The 23,293-nt window shown below is 36.1% G+C and overlaps 1 protein-coding gene across 5 annotated transcripts in view; it reads right to left on the minus strand.

Moving 5' to 3' along the window:
* The window catches only part of ASPM (assembly factor for spindle microtubules), a 52,099-nt gene that overhangs the window by 21,829 nt on the left and 6,977 nt on the right, over positions 1-23,293 (minus strand). For 3 of the 5 annotated variants that reach the window (XM_042976985.1, XM_042976982.1, XM_042976984.1), the window contains exons 4-17: positions 19,443-19,547; positions 18,892-19,038; positions 17,300-17,545; positions 16,958-17,025; positions 14,582-14,723; positions 13,872-14,002; positions 12,498-12,673; positions 9,884-10,029; positions 9,710-9,795; positions 9,062-9,283; positions 7,521-7,728; positions 7,281-7,426; positions 7,045-7,173; positions 1,639-1,833 (exon numbers count right to left, since the gene is read on the minus strand). In XM_042976985.1, coding sequence (XP_042832919.1) covers positions 1,639-1,833; positions 7,045-7,173; positions 7,281-7,426; positions 7,521-7,728; positions 9,062-9,283; positions 9,710-9,795; positions 9,884-10,029; positions 12,498-12,673; positions 13,872-14,002; positions 14,582-14,723; positions 16,958-17,025; positions 17,300-17,545; positions 18,892-19,038; positions 19,443-19,547 — 2,147 coding nt within the window. The remainder of the gene's footprint in view (positions 1-1,638; positions 1,834-7,044; positions 7,174-7,280; positions 7,427-7,520; positions 7,729-9,061; positions 9,284-9,709; positions 9,796-9,883; positions 10,030-12,497; positions 12,674-13,871; positions 14,003-14,581; positions 14,724-16,957; positions 17,026-17,299; positions 17,546-18,891; positions 19,039-19,442; positions 19,548-23,293) is intronic. The other 2 variants (XM_007096276.3, XM_042976983.1) reach the window with 2 other exon arrangements.

Below are 23,293 nucleotides of genomic sequence, written 5' to 3' on the forward strand. Positions count from 1 at the left end.
GGTCTAATAGTTTAAACACAGGAATTTGAGAAACAAGTGAGCCAGATCACTCTCATTTTTCTCATTAAAAATAAAATTACTTCTTCCCAAATTTTGGAATTATAGACTCATGGTCAAAAAGTAGTATTCTGAAAAGATCTGAGAAATGACAAACTGTTTATTTCTTGAATAGCCAAGGTTGCTTCCTTCTCATACTACCCACGGTCCCTAATTCCTTCGTCAGGGTGAGGGTTGGGGAAGAATTCCCTACTGCAGATGAATTTTCCTTACACATAAGGAAAACATTTTAGGGGCGAGGTACCTCTGTCTCCATTAGCACTGCCCATTGTTATGCACCTGTGCTTGGTCCAAGCACACCCACCCATGGGTGAGGAGAGTTAGGGACCCTCTAAGATTTTTCAACAGATACTGCCTTATTCCTTTACTATGTGTCAATTGTGGTTCTGTTTCTACTCTTCAGTCTGATGAGAAATAATGTGTACAGCACATTATTTCTCTTACTATAAAGAGATGCATAATTAAAATATTATAAGTAAATTACAGAATATTAGAGACTGAAAGTTAAACCACAGTTAAACTCAACACTAATGAATATCACAAATTTAATAATGTAGAATAAAAGAATTTACATTGTTTGGACCCATCTAGATAAAATTTAAAAAAAAAAAACAGGCAAGACAAAATGATAGTGTTTAAAGAAGATGTGTAGAAAAAAGGCATGATTAGCATATATTAGAATAATGGTTACTTTGGGCTGGGGTGAGGAAGCTAATGGACTGAGAAATGGCTTCTGAGAAGCTGACAATATTCTATTTCTTGACCTAGGTGGTGGTTACATGGGTATTCACTTTGTGAAAAACTATCAGGCTCTACATTTGTGTTTTGTGCAATTTTCTATGGGTAATATTTCACATTTAAAAATGGTTCAAAAAAGATAATTTGTTAAATCAGAATCCTTCACTTATCAACAGTAGTAGCCAGACACAAAAATTTCCGAATCTATAAAATATAAAATTATGGGGTGAAGCTTCAATGACATTTACATAGGGCAAATTTAAATAGTACACCTCTCCAATGTTATCAAAATAGAATCTAATATCAAAACCTCACACGAAGTTATGGGGAATGGAATATGTCTATTATGCAAAGTAGATATGTTAAAAATTTTTTCTAAGCAGGAAACTAACATAGGCATTCTATATATAGATTATAAGTAATATTTCATTATATACCAACTAAGTGGGCTACAGAGGAAAACGCACACATTTATCCCAAAAGAAGTTTCCAGGACTCATAGTAAAGATTAAAAAAAGAGCATGGTAGAGTTTGTGGACATACAAAGTAAAATGGTACAGTGGGTCAGCATGTCCCATGGAGAAGACTGCAAACCTCTAATATAAAACAAAGACAGAAGGGGTAAAGAATTAAGACTATTCGCTCCTTCAAAACAAAGGAAGCATTTTGATTTGTTTGAGCCTTATGCTGATCATAGTAGTAGGTAGTAGGAAAGTATTAAATATTTGTTAAAGTACGAGAAAAACACGAAAGCCTAAGAGATACTTTAAAACTTTATATTTTACTTTCTTTCTTAAAAATGTCATTAAAACTTTTTAAATTCAAAATACCAGGATTCTATACCTGAATAACTGATGCTGATTTATTTTGAACTTTTTCTAGTTTTTCCTTTTTTAACATTAATAACTTTCTTTGTGCTAAGAGTCTTCGCCAATGTTTCTGAATGGCCAATGCTGCATTAATCTCCTTTTTCAATCGTTGTTTAGATAGAAAACTGATTACAGCTGATTGAATGATTCTTGCAGCTTTGTCTCTCTCCTAAAAAAAAACAAAAAAAACAAACAGAAGACAAAAAACAAAAACAAGCAAATATGAATCAAAAACTTAATTACTTAAGACCTTAAACCATTATTTGTAAGAAAATAATTTGTTAAATATTAATCAAATTGATCCTGAAAATAAAACATTCCTCAGACTTAAGACAGGCTCATCTTTGGAGTAAAGATAATTCTGGGAATGATGAATGGTCCGATAGGTGGATTTGCATATATATTTATAGGATGAAACAAAAATTCCTAGTAAATATAAGTCTAAAATAAAGATCATACACATGTTTGATATACCACAGATTGTCAATAATAAATGTAAAGGCAATTTAAATATGGTATGTTTATCAGATTATGGCCCAGATTCATGTTTGATTTTTTAAAAAGAGGTGGACTGGGGGGGGGGGGTGGTGTTGGGGAAGAGACCCTAAAATAAACAAAATGCCTTACAATAGAATATAGTATTGTTTTGTTACAACTTGAACAAAAGAATTAACAAAAAGAGAGAAGCAGCAAAATACCACTTTTAGCACAGGCTACAACGGTTTTACAGCATAGACACTCAAAAGATAAGAATATTGGATTATGAGAAGTGGTATCAGGACCTATGCCCGACAGCACAGGTGCTCAAAGAGGAGCCACCTACCCTGGGAGCACTATAGGCTGGTACCCTACATGTCTCTAGATCCGTGACTCCTAATAATGCATTACTAAGAAAAACAACATAGGTTAAATACTTACTAGGCACTAGGCACCATTCTAAACACTTCATGAATGGTTCATCTAAATCTCACACAACTATAAGAGCAGATGAACAGGTACTAATTTTATGACTATGAGGAAACTGAGACAGAGCAGTCAAGTAGATTGTCAGTCCACTGGTAAGATAACCAGGATTTGAACTAGGCAATCACTTTGCCAAACTCTTCAAGGCTAGATTTATCATTTCAGTTACCTGAACTGGAAACTAGAATAGAAGTCATTCCCTCTTATGGCAAGAACAATTTATAGCATGTGTGACAACCTCTTTTTAGCTAAATGGGACAGCTCACCATCCAAGGGTGGGCTCTACACAGATATTAGCTATAGGTTCTAGTTATTAATTAATCCTAATCAGTTGTTGAGTGGAAACCGCACAGTATGGGAACACATTCACTTACGGAAGGGATCAAACTGCCACTCTAAGAAAGGCAAAATGTAGTTAATGGATTGAAACAAATACTAACAAATTGTGAGAGTCATATATTAGATCACTTCTGAGTGAGAAAAGACTAGACAATTCTAAAACTGGGCTGCGGAATTATGTCCAACAAACTGAGTAAGCCATCTAATATCACTGTCAGTAAGTCCCATGTGAAGCATATGGACTTTAAGGCTACAGATAGCCAAATTAAAAGCATCCCCCCTGCCACAATTTCAAAACATATTTCAGAGCTACGATAATCAAACTGTGTGGTCCTAGCAGAAAGACAGGCATATAGACCAATGGCACAGAATAGCCAATGGCCACAAATACACCCTCATATATGTGGATAAATGATTCTTGACAAGGGTACCAAGAATGATCTATGGGAAAAGAACAGTCTCTTTAGTAAACGATGCTGGAAAAACTAGATATCCATATACAAAAGAAAGAAGTTAGACCCTTTTCTTATGCCATATAAATTAACTCCCAATGGACTAAAGTCCTAAATGCAGGACCTAAAACTATAAAACTACTTATAGAAAACATAGAGAAAAATTTGATTAACATTGGATTTAGCAATGATTTATAGGATGACACCAAAAGCACAAGCAACAAAAACAAAGAGTAGACAAATGGGGTTACATCAAACAAAAAAATTATTTTCTGCGAAGGACACAATCAACAGAGAGAAAAACCATCTACAGAATGAGAAAAAAAAATATTTGCAGATCATATATGTAATAAGGTACTTGTACCTAGAATATATAAAGAATTCCTATAACTCAACAACAGAAATATCCGATAGCCTGACATACAAATGGCTAACACACCAATGAAAAGATGCTCAACAACACCAATTATCAGAGAAATGCAAATCAAAACCACAATGAGATATCTCTGTACTATTAACGAGTATTGGCAGGGATGTGGAGAAGTCGGAATCCTCATGCACTATTGGTGGGATTGTAAAATGCAATGAAATAGTATGGCAGTTCTTCAAAAAAAATTTAAAACTGAAACTACCATATGACCCAGCAATCCCACTTCCGGATACATATTCCAAAAAACTGAAAGTACAGTCTCAAAGAGACACACCCATGTTCAGAGGCATTATTCACAAGAACCCACAGGTGGGAATAACCCAAATGCCCAGTGAAAGGTGAATGTATAAACCAAATGTGGTATATACACACAACGGAATACTATGCAGCCTTTAAAATGAAGGAAATTCTTCCACAAGCTACAACATGGATGAACCTTGAGGACATACACTAGGTGAAATGATCCACTGACAAAAGGGCAAATATCGCATGACTTCACACATATGAGGCATCTAAAATAGTCACCCTTCATAGAAATAGAAAGTAGCACGATGATTTCCAGGGCTGGGGGAGAGGGAAACGGGGAGTTATTTCATGAACACAATTTCAGTTGTGCAAGTTAAATTCTGGAACTCTGTTTCATAGCAATGTAAACACGCTTAACACTATTGAACTGTACGCTGAAAAAAGTTAAGACAGTAAGTTTTATGATATGTGTTCTTCACCACAATTTTTAAAATCTGGGTTTAAAAAGGAATTTCCTATTAGCTTAAAAATGGAGTCAAAAGTTGCATTTGAGTCAAAAGTTCTAAGAGCAAGGGGCATTCTTAGATATAGTAGGCTAAGGTAAGTTGACACTTTCCTGTTTGAAGGCTATCTCAATCTCAAGCAAAGTAAATGGAATAATTTTATGTGACATTAGGGAAGCTACAGATGGAAAGTAGACAAATTCAAGGAGGTGAACATGTGATGAAATCAGCAACTTTGAAAACTTATACAAACTGATGGTGAAAGTTCCAATGCTGGCAGTCACTGACTGTTTTCTAAATTAGACCACGTCATCATTTTAAATCCTATGCTGTTGGACAGCCAACAGCCAACCTGTTACAGGCTTGTTTTATTTTACCTTGCATATGAGCCAAACACAGGGATTTACTTTGCTTTGCAGTTTGTGCCGACACTTTGACGGGAAGAACTAAATGGTAGAACGGGTCAGGGGACCGTTGGACAATCCTGCTTCATTCATTAGGTAATTGGGCCATTAGTCAATTTTCACTTGTCTCTGCAAGAACTTGAGCCATTCTATTCTCAATGGATAGTTTATACGAATTACAACACCTGAAAAATCAGCTATCTCAAGTTGGTATTTATAGGTTTATTAACTTATAATATTTCTATGAGAATATACAGGGAACCTACTGCTTAATGTCCCAAATAGCAAATGAAAAGATATAATTGGGTGTTAGCATCATTGTATAAGAGAGGGAGCATGGTCACCTGAGAAAGGAGAAAAGCAGTGGTCTCTAAAACATAGGGAAATTTCTACTACTGATATCAAAGAAGTAAATCAGGAAAAATGATCTCACCAGCAAAGAGCTAAGAAATCTCTGCAGTTTATAGCTTCTTAAAACAAGATCATCTCGGAAGATTTCATTTGCCACTCACCGACCCCCCACAAATTCTGATAAATATCTGTTTCTTGGGATTTTAAATATCTTATTTAATATCATATAAACAGAATTAATGAAATAATTTGAGAACTAGCCAGGAAAGGGTCTTCGCTGAAAACTCTCCTAAAGCAATTCTCCTACAAGCTTCCAAAAGTACAAAAGTTATCCTTGAAGGGATATGTGGGCAAGGAGGCAGATCCTGAGAAGATGAAGGGCAAAAGAGGGCACAAAGAAGATACGGCAGCAAAAAAGACCATTTGTGAGTATAAGCCACTGCCTAGCTCCCAAAAGTTACTACCAAGAGTTTGAGTAGGGTGAAAGCAAATTTCAATTAATGTTATTTCTGAGTCTGATAAACTATGACAAAATACATGGTATGTGTAAGAGTTGCCAAAATGTAACTGTTTTTATAGAGTTATTAAGGACTCTATCCTAAATGCACAGCAACTCAAAATTGAGGAGCAGTATCGGGTGGAATGTATTTCTGAAATACCTGATAAATGTATCAAGCATGGTTGCTCATTTTATTTTGTTTGATTTTCCAAATAAGTGAATATGGTATTATTAGTGGAAGGAGTAGGTAGAAAAAAGGACTAAAATAGTTTGTTCAACTTGATCAACACCACTTAACAGATGGTTAAAAATCACATTTTTCTCGAAACTCAAAAAATCACTTCTGTTTACAAAGTTGTATAGTATTAGGGTCACAAAGGGAAATAATAAGTAACATTCCTATCCCTATGCCCAGGTCCTAAATATCTTGAGAAATAAAACAACAGAAACCAAAGTACCACTTTTAAACTAATAAAGAGGGGAGCCTGGGTGGCTCAGTCAGTTAAGCATCTGACTTGGACTCAGGTCATGATCTCACAGTTGGTGGGTTCAAGCCCCGCATCGGGCTCTGTGCTGACAGCTCAAAGCCGAGAGCCTGTTTCAGATTCTGTGTCTCCCTCTCTGTCTGCCCTTCCCCCACCCCATGCTCCATGTCTCTCTCTCTCTCTCCCCCACTCTCTCTCTCAAAAATAAATAAACATTAAAAAATAAATAAACTAATACAGAAAACACTGGAAAACAGTTTCATGACAGACAGAATGAACTGGCTAACTGAACTGCAAAACCAGACACTAGACGCCTAGACCCAAGGCGCACTCCAGCACCAAGCCTCCCCGAACACAGCATGAAAACCTCATGGAAAGCTCCTGTTCCCTGGAGATACATTAGATTCCAAGAAGAAGCAAATGCTAAGTCAGGTCTCCTGAGTTTACTTTTACAAATTTACAAAGGAAGTAAGTTATTCTACTTCCCCCGGAGCAAACCTGGGGAAAGCGGCCAGAAGACACATCCACTGAAGCAAACATCAGGAGTTAGGGAGAAATATCCATCCCTAACTCAAAACACACACAATTACTAAAATTATGTCCATAGTTTCACACATCAATAAAACGTAAAAATCCTATCAGGAATCAACCAACTGGCATTTTGCGAAGTACAATTCACATTACAGTGTTTTCATTTTTTAGTAGTACCTGATGACGTTTTAGGTCTGTTTTTTGTTTGTATTTTCTCCAAGTTGTCTGTATAAGTCGAGCAGCTCTTGTTTCTTTACAAAGATCCAAAAGTCTTGCACAAAGAAATGACAAATAGGTAATAACCACCTAAGAGACAACAGAAGAGATGAAAGCAGATGTTTAACAGAGATTGTGCAACTTTTACTGTCACCTTCTGAGACTTATTCTTAGCTAGAAACTCTTCTTTTACTTACCTTTTCGTCAGGAATCGTATTGGACATATCTGAATGATGAATCATAGCAGGTATTCCACCAAGGTCTCTAACTGCAGACCTGACCAACTGAAAATTTTTCTTCTCATTTTCTAGCAGTTCTTTGTATAGTTCTGAAGTGTTTTCTACTATGCAAATAAAAAAGAGGTTAGACAGGTCCAGTCAAAAATCTCACACGGCAAAGAAAAAACTTGAAACGTTCATCAGCCAAAAGGGACTAACCATGATCAAGTGCTTTAAGAGACAAATCCAGAGAACTTCCATCAGATTCAGAGGATGAATTTAACACCACTGATCCAGTCTGGGTGCATTCCACGGTCTGAGTAGTACGCTGACATATAGCATCAAAAGGCACATAGTGAGGATGGTAGTGATGGATCAGGTAACATAACACACGACCATCTGAGAAAGACACTGTAAAATTCTCCACCTGATGGAAATACCAGAAGCATAATCAGCTGGGATTATATAGTAACACAGGTTATTAGTGGTTTTATGGTCCATATTTCCTTTTAATAGCTGAGAATATCACATTAGGGGTTAATAGGACCTAGAAGAATATTATATTTATAGCCAAATTCTCAATTATAAAATTCTATTTCAAAAACAAAATTTGAGTGGCTCGGTTGGTTGAGTGTCCAACTTCGGCTCAGGTCATGATCTCCGGATTTCATGAGTTCGAGCCCTGAGTTGGGCTCTGTGCTGACAGCTCAGAGCCTGAAGCCTGCTTCGTGTCTGGGTCTCCCTCCCTCTCTCTTCCCCTCCCCTGTTCATGCTCTGTCTCTCTCTCAAAAATAAATAAACATGAAAAAAATTTTTTGATTATCGTGCTGGGAGAAATAGGATCCCTCAAAAAATTCGCGTCCTTCCTAGGACCCGAGAATGTCACATTATTCAGATATAGACTCATTGCAGATTTAATTTGTTGAGATGAGGTCATACTGCAGTAGTGTGGGTTCTCAGTATCAGTATGTCTGGTATCCTTATATGGAGAGAGACACAGAGGCAGACACAGGAAGATGCTATGTGAGAACAGAGGTGGAGATTGGAATAATGTATCTGGAAGTGAAGGAATGCCAAGGATTGCCAGCAACACCAGAAGTTAAGAGAAAGGTTTGGAACACACTCCCCGCTAATCTTTAGTGGCTCTCTAATATTTAGTTAAAACGTAGAAGATGATCCATCTATCTGACTTTTTTTCTATAACCAGAGTCGTTCAAGATATAATACTTTACTATATTTAGCTACATGTATTCTGTATCATTTTTCTGACTTCATATTCCCTACCAGATATTTTATTCATTTTTACATATTTACAATTAAAGGTATAGTTCACACAGAAATATAGTATCAGTCTAATAAAACACTCAACTTAGATTTTTTCCTCCTCCTTGTACCCAGCGGTCAGGTTCTCTATTGATCCTTCCTGCATGAGGGGTTTATTTGAATTTACCTTTATAAAAAGGGTGTGATCCTTAGGTGTCCCAGTTTTATACAAGTGTCTCCTATTAAAACTCCTGACTAGAACAATTGTTCTTAGTAATCGTGCATTACGCAATTGGTGACAGATTAAATACAGTAAGTGAAAATATCCTCACTCATTTGAGGACAAGTTTGCTCATATATAAACTAAATTATTTAAGAAATGCAATGAAATATTTTAGGAATTGAAGTCTGACTTTAACCAAAATGTATTTAAAGACACTGAAGTAAAACAAAACAAAACAAAACAAAACAAAACAAAACAAAACAAAGAAACTTACCTTTTTATTATAGAAAGCACAAACAGCATTTACCCAATCCATCAACAGCTTTATGCTCTCACTATATCGTTCAAAGGAACCACTATTCCTTTTGTCTTTTTCCTTATTGATAATAGCATCAGAATGGCATGACAGTGCAGATGTTGTTTTCTTCAGACTCTGTGTGTGTTTTAAAAAGTCAATTTCTTCTTTCAACTGGTCTAAATTAAGGGAAATATCCACCTGAAACACACAAAAAAAGATAAGTCTCTTTATGTTTTTCATGTGTCATTTGTAACCCACAAAAGTTAGTCTTTTTCCTTAAGGTAAACATAGTTTGTGAAGCAGTGGAATGCATAGTGGTTAATGTGTGTCACGTGAATCATGCAGAAGATTTGGGACCACACGATCCTGGGTTCTAGTCTCGTCTCTGCTTCCTATCGATAAGGTAACTTTTAGCTTTAGTTTTCTTACCTATGAAGTAATGACAACACCTACCTTACACGGGTGTTGTGAAGATTAAATTGGAATATATATAAAGCAATTACCACAGTTCCTGGGACAGAATAAAGCCTAGTAATTTTGCTAGTCCTCATCTGATGCAAAATGCTTCTATAAATCAGTACTGAAAATTGACAAAAAGTGCAAAATTTACAAAATGTACAATACCTGAAAAGCAAATGCTATTTTCCAAAGTAACGCAAGAGTTTTTTCTCTGTGCCTATCCACAATATCCTTAGATAGGATTGCATTTCCTGTAAATGAAATCAGTTTGTTAGCACAATCTATGTATATATCAATTTTTGGTGAGAAGAAAAATTTTTATCTTGACTCAATTTTTACCATGTTCATCATTTAATTGAATTCCTCGTGATCTAAGAATTTGAAGAACAATGTCGACATTGTGCATCTTCTGAAGACGACTTATTGCAGGGATCCTGAGTTTCTTTGAGAGATTCCAGTCCCGTGTGAGAAGTTCCATGATTCGCCTAACAATAAAGGAATTTTCAGATGACACTGTCATATAAAAATATATAGGAAAAGCCCCCTGCATCAAAAGATGGGTCTCAAACCATATCCCAAAATGTCATAAATATCCTGTCCTTACCTTCCCCACACTGAGATGCTAAGAATCTGTCAGTGTATGATTGTCCTTATCACAGGAAAAAATAAACTTAACTTTGCTTTAAAAAACAAAAAAAAAAGGGGTGCTTGGGTGGCTCAGTTGGTGAAGTTCTAGTCATATTCTCACAGTTTGTGAGATTGAGCCCCGTATCGGGCTTCATGCTAATAGCATGGGATCTGCTTGGGATTTTCTCTCTCCCTCTTTCTCTGCCCCTCCCTGGCTTGTGCTCTCTCTCTCTCTCTCCCTCTCTCTCTCAAAATAAATACAAATAAACTTAACTTCCCCCCCCCCACACATATAAAAACAAAAACAAAACAAAATAAAATATATACGTAAGATGAAATTTATTTAAATACAGTTATCACCCACATAAATTTCCAACATTTAAAGAATTTTAGGTTAGAAAGATCCCAAAAAACTATCTGAAAACTGTTGCTTCATAGTTAGCAAATAAGAGTCATTCTCATTTTAAGCCTGGGGTTTGAGGTCTATGAACAGAATGTAAAAAAAAAAAAAAAAGATGAGACACACATAAATGAACACATGAACAAAATAACAGAGTTCTACAGGGAAAGGAAAGGAGAAAGCGTATTTATGGAGGGGCTACTGTGTTCTTCAAATCAAGGACGTGCTGTCTTTTCTTAGTCCTCATAGCAAATCCCACAATCAGGCATTATTATCCCACTTTTTTGCAGATGAAGGAACCAAAGCCCAGACAAATTAAGTAAATTGCTTGTGGTCACATAGCTAATAATGACAGAACTGAGATCAGAACTCAAACTCAGTTTTATCAAACTCCAAAGCCATCCTGTTATATACACCAGATTATTGTAAAAATATGAACACCTATCTCAAAAAGACACATATACTCCAATTTAAATTCAAACCCCTAATATCATCTAGGTCACTAGTATTTTATCTACTAGACAATAATCAGTGTTTCTATAGAAAAAGCAAGCTTCAATGGATTATTATATATAGCTAAAATTTGGCAGAATTGTTTATAGAACCATAATTTCTAAAGGTTAGAAAGCAACTTAAGATCATTCCAGGTCAACTGCCCAATCAACATATGAAGCATTTCTGCAGCAGTAGACCACCTCATCACCTATGGCATTAGTACATCAACCATTCTCAAGCATTCTCAAGTAACTTGAAAGATCTATGATCATTTTGCTGACACTGAGGAAAGTAGAAATCTGGTATGCATGGTCAAGTCTCTTAACTAGTGAGAGGTTCTGATCAAATAAAAAGCATCAATGTTCAATACTGCTAAGTCCTCAGTAACTCTTGTAAAAACATAAAAAATGTCTTTCATTGTGGAAAATAGCACTAAACATGAAACCAATCACTGCCCCTCCTGGAAAGTGGAAAAAGTCTAAAAATGTGAATTCTTATTGGCCAGAAAACAGATGTGGCGGCTTGGATTTATGAAATGAACAAATTAAATACAAAAATAACATGTGAAACATTTTCAGCCAATGCGCTAGCCTCTATGGAAACTGCTCAAGTAAGAGAAAGCTACAATAAAGTTCAAAAGCTATTACCTTGCTGTGAGAACATATGATCAGAAAAGAATGTTCATGGAAATTTAATTTAGAAGGAAGCATGTGACATGTATGTTGCTTTTGAAGAAGTGGGGATTTTTCCAGAGATCCCTTCCTCACAAATGTCAAACGTAACATAAATTTGGAGAGTTTCCTAGAAATAAGACAAATGTCTCCAATGTGGACATCTTAAAGCGGTCAACTATAGTACCATGCTCACGACCACTCCTCCCAAAGCAGGAACAGCACACTGAATTCACATAACAGCCAATTTCGAAGATTCTAGTTTGTTACTGACAGATGCTGTGTGCTTTGAAGCCAGACATCCTGAGTTTACGTCTCAATATCATGATATAAAACTTGGGCAAGGCCTGTCACTTCATCTTACTTTTCCTCATATGTAAAACAAGGTTATTAATACTGCTAGAATTGGTCCCAAGTGATGGAGTACTCATGAAATCATTGATGATACACGTGATACTTAAATGTTTGATATTTTAATTAGTTCCATGCTTGTCCCAACTCCTATTCTGGGGCATCAATAGTTCCTACTCACAGTGACCCTAGTCACTGCCAGCATGGAAAAAAAACTGTGGACAGGAGACATGGTTTAAAATTGACACATTTTACCAAAGTGTTGGAGATACTTACCCCCAGTTTTTTAATCCTGAAATTTATTGCATTATATGAAAGAGCAGGAAAGACTGTATATATACAGAAAAGTGTTTTCTAGAACATTTTAGTCTATTCCATTAAGGAAAATAATTCTATTTCTTATACTTACACAAGACGCACTCCACATTGCAAGTCTACAGCAAGATTTGTAACAGCAAAATCAAATTCATCAAATGGTGTCTGCACATGGTTAACAGGTAATCCCAAAAAGCTAAGGTGACGGGAAAGGTCACCTTCACCACTTAGGAAGTCTCGTGAAAAAGCCAGAAGAATTTCTTTACTAGTCTACGGAAAAACAAGTTGCAGGTATTATATTCCAAAATTATAATTTTGTTTACAATAATAACAAATTCTTAAATTTCTGAGCATATAGAAATAAAGTAAAATTAATGGTAGTATAAAAAAATGTCGGGGCGCCTGGGTGGCGCAGTCGGTTAAGCGTCCGACTTCAGCCAGGTCACGATCTCGCGGTCCGTGAGTTCGAGCCCCGCGTCAGGCTCTGGGCTGATGGCTCGGAGCCTGGAGCCTGTTTCCGACTCTGTGTCTCCCTCTCTCTCTGCCCCTCCCCCGTTCATGCTCTGTCTCTCTCTGTCCCAAAAATAAATAAAAAACGTTGGAAAAAAAAAAATTAAAAAAAAAAAAAATGTCAGGGGGTGCCTGGGTGGCCTAGTTGGTTAAGTGTCTGACTCTTGGTTTCAGTTCAGGTCATGATCTCAGAGTTCATGAGATTGAGCCCCACATCAGGCTCTGTGATGACAGTGCGGGGCCTGCTTGCGATTCTCTCTCTCTCTCTCTCTCTCTCTCTCTCTGCTCTTCCACTATTCCTGCATGTGTTCTCTCTCTCTCTCTCCCAAACTAAACAAATAAACATTTAAAGAAAAAAATGTCGGTTTTATACCATACAGTAATAATGAACATCTATTTCCAATTTAAGGCCTTGGAAAAAATTACTCATAATAATAGACTCCAAAAATTAGTATTAATTTTTTTTAATGTTTATTTATTTTTGAGACAGAGACAGACAGAGCATGAACGGGGGAGGGTCAGAGAGAGAGGGAGACACAGAATCCAAAGCAGGCTCCAGGCTTGGAGCTGTCAGCACAGAGCCTGATGCGGGCCTCGAACTCACGGACCGTGAGATCATGACCTGAGCCGAAGTCAGACACTCAACTGACTGAGCCACCCAGGCGCCCCTGTATTAATTTGATAATATGCTAAATTAGGAGTGAAATCTCTCCCCAACCCGAAGTTAATTCCTCAGAAGTATAGTTTCATTGATTCTCAAATCAAAGTTAATAGGGTGTGCCGGTGAAAGGTCAATCATTAGGTTAGGTGGGGTTAGAACTACTAGTAAGACGGACTACACACTATTCCACTCCAGACTACTGTTCTTTGGGAAACTTCAAAGTTTTTAAGGAGAAAATACACAATAGAAACAAGCAAAAGTCTTAAATGTGAGATATAAAAGAAATGAAAGCTATACCTTGAATTCAGCATCTTTACAGAAGAGACAAGGATCATGATCAATAAGTCTGGAGATTTTGGCATAATCAAGGAAACAAACCAACAACAACAACTTTTTCAATGTAAACTTAGACAAAGCTTCTTCATGACCTTCAATGAAGTACAAAAAAGCACAGCAAGTTAATCTGTGAAAGACAAGTTTCACCTGAAAATACGATAACAATGTGCTAATAAAGAAAAGTAATAGTAAGCATAAATAGAACCCTATGTGCCTTTCTCAGTGTTTTATATATATGAATTCATGTACTACTCATAGTAACTCTATGAGGCAGGTATCATTTAATATTTCCAGTTCATAGAGGAGGAAACAGAGGCATCAAGTGATTTAGTCTATCTCATGCAACAAATATTTAATGAGCACCTACTATGCAGGTAGCATCTTAGGTGCCATATGTGGCAGCAAACTGAAACTACTATGATCTCTGCAGGCCTTACTGCCTACTTCTGGGGACAGGGTGAGTAGAGACAATAAAAAGGTAAAAATAATTATAGTGATGGAGGAAATGATGGGGAATGATGAGGGTAAAGAAAGGGAAGAGAGTACAGACAGAGACTGACTATTCATATTGGCAGCTCTAAGAAGGTAAAATTTAAACAGAGACAGGAAGAATAAGAAGACAGCATTTATGCAGAGTGTGGAAAGGACGCGGTGGTGGCAGAACTACTTACCATCTCTATAGAGATGAGGAACACTGGGGTGTCTATACTCAGCGGCTATATCAGGATTCCAAAGTAAGCGATTCAGAATAAACACAGCCAACCCTGTGACATCACTGTTATCTTCCAAAGATATGAGTTCTCCATAAATTGTCTGAAAAGAAATTAAAAGCTAAAGTCAAGACTATGTTACCTTTAAGAAGCAAAGGGATACAAGAGGGGGAGAGCAGACTATGATCTTCTAAGGATCTTCTAATGTTCTATTTTCTAAATAGTATGTAAATAACATGATATGTGCCAAATAACTTCTTTAAACTGTGTGTATGTTTTGTGCAGTTTTTAGTGCATATGGTATATGATGAAAAAAGGCAAAAGCTCAAGGCTAAGATAAATTTTTAAGTATCTGACAAGTGATATTTACATTTTAATGTTTTCCTTTAAAGAACTATCAAATGTATGGGGTGCCTGGGTGGCTCAGTTGATTAAGTGACTGACTTCAGCTCAGGTCATGATCTCATAGTTTATGAGTTCAAGCCCTGCATTGGGCTCTGGGCTGACAGCTCAGACCCTGGAGCCTGCTTCGTATTGTGTCTCCCTGTCTCTCTCTGCCCCTCCCCTGTTCACGCTCTCTCTCTCAAAAAGAAACAAACATTAAAAAAAAACCCAAAAACTACCAAACGTAGGCATATTGTTCAAATTCAATTAGAATTGTCGCACTAAGTATATCATGAAGGTACAACAGAAACGAAAATATTCAAAATTTTCTAATAGTCAACACGTGGAAACCCATCTGCAAATAATCTAAGATAACAATTTGGGAAGTTCAGATCCATTTATAATTAATGATTTAAATACGAAATTAGTTTAACATCAACATGCCTAGTTTAATGATTTTTAAAGTGATTAGAAAAAACTAAAAACATATCAAATTATACCCTATAACCTTACGTTAACAAAATACAGAGATAAAAGCATAGGAAGTATATGCCAAAATAGAAAAACTGCATTTTTATTTACTTATGTTTTTTGCCTTTGATGTTTTCTTAAAATCCTCAAAGGTTATGCCCACTACCAGAACCTGAAGGTGTGGCGGTGAGGTAAAATATTTTGTTCACAAGGACTCATCCCTCCCTTCCCTCTAAAAGGATTGTACATCCCCACCAACTGCCACGGACTTGCTGTCCGTGTTCATTTGTGTTTGGCCAAATAATGTGCTCTGGCCGGTGGAATATGCACATTATATCCAAGCAGAAGTTTTAAAAGGCATTAAGTTTCCACCTAAACCTCTTGCTTTTTACCTTTGGCACAAAATGCTGTGTCCCAAATAGAGGGATTATACTCCAGTTAAGGTTCTAGAATCATTTGACTTGTGAAGCAGAGCTGGTTGATACTTATTTCACTAAACTGAAATAAGAAATCTTAGCAATGACACTATCCAGCTGTATGACCACAGTAAGCTTATCATTTGTTCTCTTTGTGCCACAGCTTCTTGATAAATAAGAGCCAAATTATTGCTAACAATTCCTTTCAGTCCCAAAGATCATTCTATTCCAACACCTGGAATAAGCTGAAGAACAGAATATCTCACATGACAATGGCAAAAAGCCTAAAGAAAATGTAAAAGTGTACCAGTAAAAGACGAAAGAAATCTATAAACACAGAGAGGATGTTTTAAATAAAATCATAATTTTAGTTTACAACTGCTAAGGTCCTTTCCATTCAGTTTTAAAATCCTAAGTATTATTGAGCTATGCACCAAGTGAAAAACTCAGATTCAACGTTTTTATGGGAAGAGTTACATCAACATGGCTACAAGTTTGGACTCTGGCATCAGACTGGCATAGTCTCAAATCCTGACTATTAGTTGGCATCTGGCATGTTACTTAAAATCTAAGGTTCAGTTTTGTCAGTGAAATGGAAATAATAATACACACCTCACTGGGTTTTAAAGAGGCTTCAATTATTTGAAATATATTTAAAATGGCCCAGTATGATCATTTGTAAAAGCTCAAAAAAGAGTTTACTATACCTGTTATTATATCAAGTACCAAGCTATTGATATTTAAGAAAACTACCAGGAAAGTTCTTTTGTGATGACATGGCAATAATACATAATGGCATGATCTAATTACCTAATGAGTATTTATTAAAGGACCTTAAATTTTATACTCAAAGATCAATTAAACTAACCAAATGACTTTATAAGTGAAACTATATTTTATTAAAGAATCTATTAAAAATATACAATAAAAAGTCTACTAAAGGAATATATAATAAAAAAGTACACAATAAAAGTATATAATAAAAAGTCTTAAAAACAATAAAAAAAATTTACAGTATACTTTTTTTAAAGTATATCATTTCAAAAACTGAAGTGTATATACTTACCTCTAGGCCGATACGTAGCCACAAAGGATTATATGATAACAGCCAATTCAGGACTTTCTGCCGTTCTCCTGAAATGCATGTGAAAAGCAAGTAAGCTCAGACCACTAATCAAATAGAGACAATAAATAAAATTTTATGGAGAGAAATCAGTGGAAAAAAGAGATAATCACATACATGAAATCAATTAATTTAAATATATATCCATTCTTAAATGTATATTGATCATATTAAAGTGTATAAGATGGTAGGCAGCAAAGTGAAATCATGCACAAATCTGACTCTAAAATACAAAATCTCAAGTGTTTTCAACGAACTAATCTCAAGATTTCTATATCTTCTTACCCACATCTTTCCAGAGGTGTCTATCTTTTCGAACAATCAACCGCCTAGCTTCAATTTCAATTTCAAGCTTCTTAATAGCTTTGACCATGTTTTCAGAAGTAAATAAACGACATGCTGCCCGACGTAATCGATTCAGCCGGCACCGAGCAGTGTAAGCTCTGAGAGACATTTCATCTTTTGTAGGAGCTCTAGCAACACTGATTTTATGTTGACTCTCCACTCCCAAAAGAAGAGTAGCAGCATTTACTGGGTAAAAACAAAAGGAAGAATGTTTCCGGTGAAACTATAGATCCATATCCTTAAATCCAGCAATACATGCAATTTAAGATGGCCAAAATAGGATTTCTTCTCTGCTCCTTACAAGCTTGCTCTTCTCTTTCCTGTCTCAAAACATGAGTGTCACTCTTCACTCAATACGTGGGCCATTCTATCATTGCAACCTGGAGCTCTACCTGCAAAATGGATCCCAAGTCTAACCTGAGAGTTACTTCTAGCGCTACCCACCACTATTATCCAAGTTCAACACTATCAATCAACTCTAACCTAGACTAAAATAGTCTCCTAACTGGTTTCGCTGTTTCCATCTTCTGCATAAATTAAAAGCAAAAAAAAGTCTCTTAAAGAATGTGACTTTAAAAAATTCAATTAAATTTTGAAATGCAATTTGAAATTTTATAAAACACATTTTCTCCCAAGAGAACTAAGTATCAGGCTGTGTTTACTTCTGGAGAAAAAGAAAAGCAGCCTTAGAGATATCTAGTCAAAGGGCTTTTACTGTGAAAATCCTATATATTGTTCTTTAACAAATATAGACTGGCCTCTCCCTGAACACTGTAACAGTGGAGAAACTATCATCTTAAAGACAGCCTACGCGATGGCTTGGCAATTTAAATGTTTACAAAGATTCTTCCTTATCTTGAGTTGAACTGATTGATCCCTATCATTTCTATGCAAGAGTAGCACAAGTTTCCCTTCCTCTCAGGAAAAAAGCCTTCAAATGTTTGAAGGACAGCATGTTTCCATCTTGCTCTACATCTGAGTTTTCCCTTTTCCAGAACAAACACTGAGATGTTTCTCCATATCAACTGGTTTTAAGATTCCTCAAAATTCTGTAGTCTTCCTACACACATCTCAAACTAAGGTATGTGAAAGTGGAGACAAAAAAAGAAAAAAAAAAAGGGAAGACAATATGCCTGAAAGGATCAGGTCATGTAAGGCTATTAGACTTATTCACCAGGACATTACACTTTATTAATGTGGTTAAGATTGAATTGGATTTCTTAGTAGTCATGTTTCACTGTTAATTCAGACTGAACTTGCATTAAAATAAAACTCATTCCCCTGAAAGGCTGGAATTGAATTGGCTGATGAACAAGAATGGTAAGCAAAAAGAAAAAAAAAAAGTTTAGTACTTTCAGTACAGAATTCCCTAAAAATTCTCACTTATATGAATCTTTAGCATTCATGTCAATGAATTACTGAGCTATGCCATTAACTATAATATATATGTATAATTTAAAAAATGAAAATTCATGTTAAAAACTATCTGTTAAAACAGTATTATTTAACTTAAACATTAATTTAATGTTTACCTTCAGAAATATTTGTTTTTACAGTGAAGTCATCAGGAGTTAATATAAAATTTAGCCACCAAGTGAAGCCCTGCTCCTGCTTTTCCTTCCAGCGTTCATCATAAAACATGTTCTTTGCAGCAAACGGCATTGGGTGTCTAGGAATATCTACGAATACAATCGGTTTATTGCATGAGAAGTTCTCTTTTACATTATTATGCAATATATAGCAAAAGACCATTTTTCCTAGCAAAACCACCTTTAAAACACTGAACAATATTCGCTTTTCCACTATTTAGTGCAAACAGTTGAAAGCGTTTTAGGTACAAAATATAATCAAAGTTTAAAGGGAAAAAGTAGAGCTGTACTTCCTGGTTATTTAAAAATCCTGTTACCTGAGTCAATTTCACCAAAGTCTGAGAAAATATCCTAATTGTTATCTGAATACACATTTTAAAATGCCTCGAGGCTTTAATGCAACAAAAAAGTATCAATTCATTTCCATTTCAAATGCCATTCATGCTTCATTCCATGGCAGTTTTTCAGTGAATTTAAAGATAGTAAACACTTACCTGTTTTTAATGGTTTTATGAAAGTCAGAGTAGACTGTGCCACAGCAACAACGGGTTTTGTCCTTTTGCTTGTTTTAGAATGAGGAGTTCTATATACTAATGAATCTAAAATAAGTTAGAAAGTAGAATAATAGCATTAAAAATGAAATAAGTTCCATGAATGAACTGTCTTAAAGTTAAATTTCGTTCTTCAGTATCACATCCATTTAGCAAATACTGAATAACTACTATGTACCCTGTACTACGCTATGAACTTGGTGGTCAATAAAACCTACATCTGGAAGTTCTACACCAGAAGTTACACTTTATCTTGTGTGCCTATAGAAGCTAGGAGTCACATTCAATCACAATTTATTTTATGTATGTATTGCAGATTCTATGCTAGGTATTGAGAATGCAGAATTGAGATACGGCCCCACCCCTTAGGAAGTTCTCAGTCTAGTACAGAAGCTTAAAAGGAATTACAATACAATACATAGAGGAAAAATACAACATTTAAGCAGCAATGAGAACAAGGAGAAGGGACAGCTAACTTCACTTAAAAGGGCAGGACAGTCTTCCTAAATGGGAATACACTTGAGTGGACTCTTAAAGTGGAAGTTAGGCATGAGGCATGTGGCCTGTTGACAGAACTGCAATGTGCCTGAATAAAAAATACATATCAGAAAAGCAATACAAGAAGAGGTTGAAAGAAGTAGAAAAGACTTCAATCATAGTAAAAATAATAGTGGCAGCTAATGTTTGAACGCTTTGCTGCAGCCACTAGCATAGTCTTTTAATATAGAATACCTCACGCAATTATCCCAGAAAACCTATAAGAAGTGTATTATTATTATTATAGGTTTTCTATAAAAATAGGTTTTCGTTTTATATAATTAGGATACTGGAGCTTAGAACAATTAAGCAAGTTGGTCAAAGTCACACAAGCTAGTCAGTGGCGGAGCTGGGCACTATAGTCCCAGAGCTTGCACTATTAGTCAGTTGGAAGTACCTGGTTTGCCAATGAAAGACTCAAATCTAGGAGGTGATGCCACCATTTACATTTTAGAAAACAGTGGCCAATGGAATAAAAGGGATCAAGACTAGAGATAGAAAGCTAAGAGGAAGCTATTACAGTAGCGCAAGTTAGCTATTATGAGAATTTAAATTAAAACAGAAGCAGTAGAGACAAATTAGAAAGAGTTATTCTAATAGAACCTACAAGCCTTAACAACCACTGGCTAGGCAGGTGATAGAAGAATGAGAACTGCAGATGATGTCCAGGTTATCTAACCCAGGGGACTGAGGGAGACAGTAGGTGGTACCTACAAAGAAAAGTATAATAAGAGTCACAGTGGCAAAGTGATATCGTTTCTAGGTTGATATAGGTTATATCAGGATAGCAGTTCACTTCCTCAAAAGCAAGTTTCACCAGATTATACACCTGCTAAATATGAAGAGCTAATAAAAGGCAGCAGAGGGCAAACTATGCCCCACAGGCAAAATCCAGCCACCTTTGTACAGTCGACAATCCAAGAATAGTTTTTACATTTGTAAAAAGTTAAGAAAAAAATCAAAATGACTGTATTTCACGACACTTGAAAATTACATGAAATGCAAATTTCAGTGTACATAAATAAAATTTTATTGGAACACAGCTGCACTTATTCACTTACACATTGTCTATGACTCTTTCTCCTTCTACAATAGTGGAGGTCTGGTAGTTGCAATAGAGATCATTTGGCCTGCAAAACCTAAATTTTTATTATCTGGATCTTTAGAGGAAAAGTTTGTTTAGTTTTGATTTAGAAGGATTGCAAATCTTCGCCAATTGTGAAAATAAGGAACACAGTCAATTGTGACATGATAGTTATTAGGTTCTGAGTTTCTTTGTGTTTGAACCTTTTAAACATTAAGAGGAAAAAATCCTCATTCTGAAACATTGCAGAAGCTAGTCCCTCTGCCTGGAGCCATTTTATCCTGTGAGAAGCCTTTCCTGGAACTATCTCACAGCTCCTCGCCATTCACAAAAGCCAAGTAAAGTGCCTCCATTTCTGTGCTTTCATGATTCCCTGTGCATAGCTCAGTCAGAGGACTGAGACAACTTGAACACAGAAATTCTACCTTTTCTCCCTCATATCCATAAAGCCTAGAACAATGCATAGCACACAGCAGGCACCTTATAAATACTGAATAAATGCATCTAGGAAAACTGTCTTCTTTCTCTGCTCTCCTAGGTTCATCAGAATAGAAAGAAGAGTCAATCATTCTTAGTGACTTACCATGCTCTCATATAGGCTCATAAATCAGATACTCAGCGTGTCTAATTCTTTCTAAACCCTGCAAAGAGGCTCAACTAGGTGGCCACCTTAAAGAAACTATAGGTTCAAATGTCAACACTTCAGTGGCTTATTTAGTAAGTCATTCATTCATCACTTATCGTACACCTTGTAGAAAATAAAAAAGGTATATATGTACGTTCCTTATTCTCAAGGAATTTGTTACCTAGTCAGATAATATCTATAGGAAACAAGGAAACAATACAGGCAAAGAAACAGAGTTTACAGGTACATACAAGATGTCGTATACACTGAATTCAAATTTGCTTAGGGAAGGTACCTAGCGGCAAATTCATCAGGGAGTAGAGTTAATAAAAGTTGATTACAGTACTTGAAATAAATGAAAGATTTGAATTACTGAGGAAAAAACCAGGTAAGAATGGAAGAAGACACATTGTCAGAAACAAGACAAGGATGCCCACTCTTGCCACTTTTATTCAACATAGTATAATTGGGCAAGAAAAAGAAATAACAGTTATTCAATTTAGAAAGAGAGAGGTAAAACTGTCACTATTTGCAGATGAAATATTAAATACAGAAAACCCTAAAGACTCCAACATAAAACTGTTGGAATAAACGAACGCAGGAAAGATGCAGGATACAAAATCGATATATGAAAATCTGTTGCATTTCTATACACTAACAATCAGAAAGAGAAGTTAAGAAACAATTCCATTTACTATTGCATCAAAAGAATAAAATGTCTAAGAATAAATTTAACCAAGGAGGTGAAATCCTGTACACTGAAAACTGTAAGACACTGATGAAAGAAACTGAAGACAAAACTAAACAGAAAGACATTCCAGGCTCATGGATTTAAAGAATCAACATTGTTAGAATGTTCATATTATCGAAAGTGATCTACAGACTCAGTGAAATTCCTATCAAAATTCCAAAGGCATTTTTCACTGGAATAGAACAATCTTAAAATTTCCATGGAACCACAAAAGCCCCGAAATAGCTAAAGCAAGCTTGAGAAAGAAGAACAAAGCTGAAGGCACAACACTCCAAGATTTCAAAGTACTGCCCTAGTTGCTACTGGGAAATAGACTATAGAGAAGCCAAAGGTGAAAACAACGTCTGTTAGTAGGCTCTGCAATGACACAGACTAAATCAGGTGCCACTGGAAATGGTGAGAAGTGATCAGATTCCGTATTTGGAAGAAAGAGAAGATACAATTTGTTGTTCGGAGTACCTGGGTGGCTCAGTTGGTTAAGCATCCGCCTCTTGGTTTCGGCTCAGGTCATGATCTCACAGTTCCGGAGTTCTAGCTCCACATCGGGCTCTGCGCTACCTGGGATTCTCTCTCTCTCTACCCCTCTGGCTGTCTCTCTCTCAAAATAAATAAACTTAAATTTTTTTTTAACATTTATTCATATTTTTCAGAGATAGAGCGAGTGAGCAGGGGAGGGGCAGAGAGAGAAACACACAGAATCTGAAGCAGCTCCAGGCTCTGAGCTGTCAGCACAGGACCCGATGACAGGCTCGAACTCATGAACCATGAGATCATGACTTGAACCAAAGTAGGCTGCT

The sequence above is a fragment of the Panthera tigris genome, chromosome F3 (genome assembly GCF_018350195.1).
Source record: "Panthera tigris isolate Pti1 chromosome F3, P.tigris_Pti1_mat1.1, whole genome shotgun sequence".
Classification (NCBI taxonomy): Eukaryota; Metazoa; Chordata; class Mammalia; order Carnivora; family Felidae; genus Panthera; species Panthera tigris.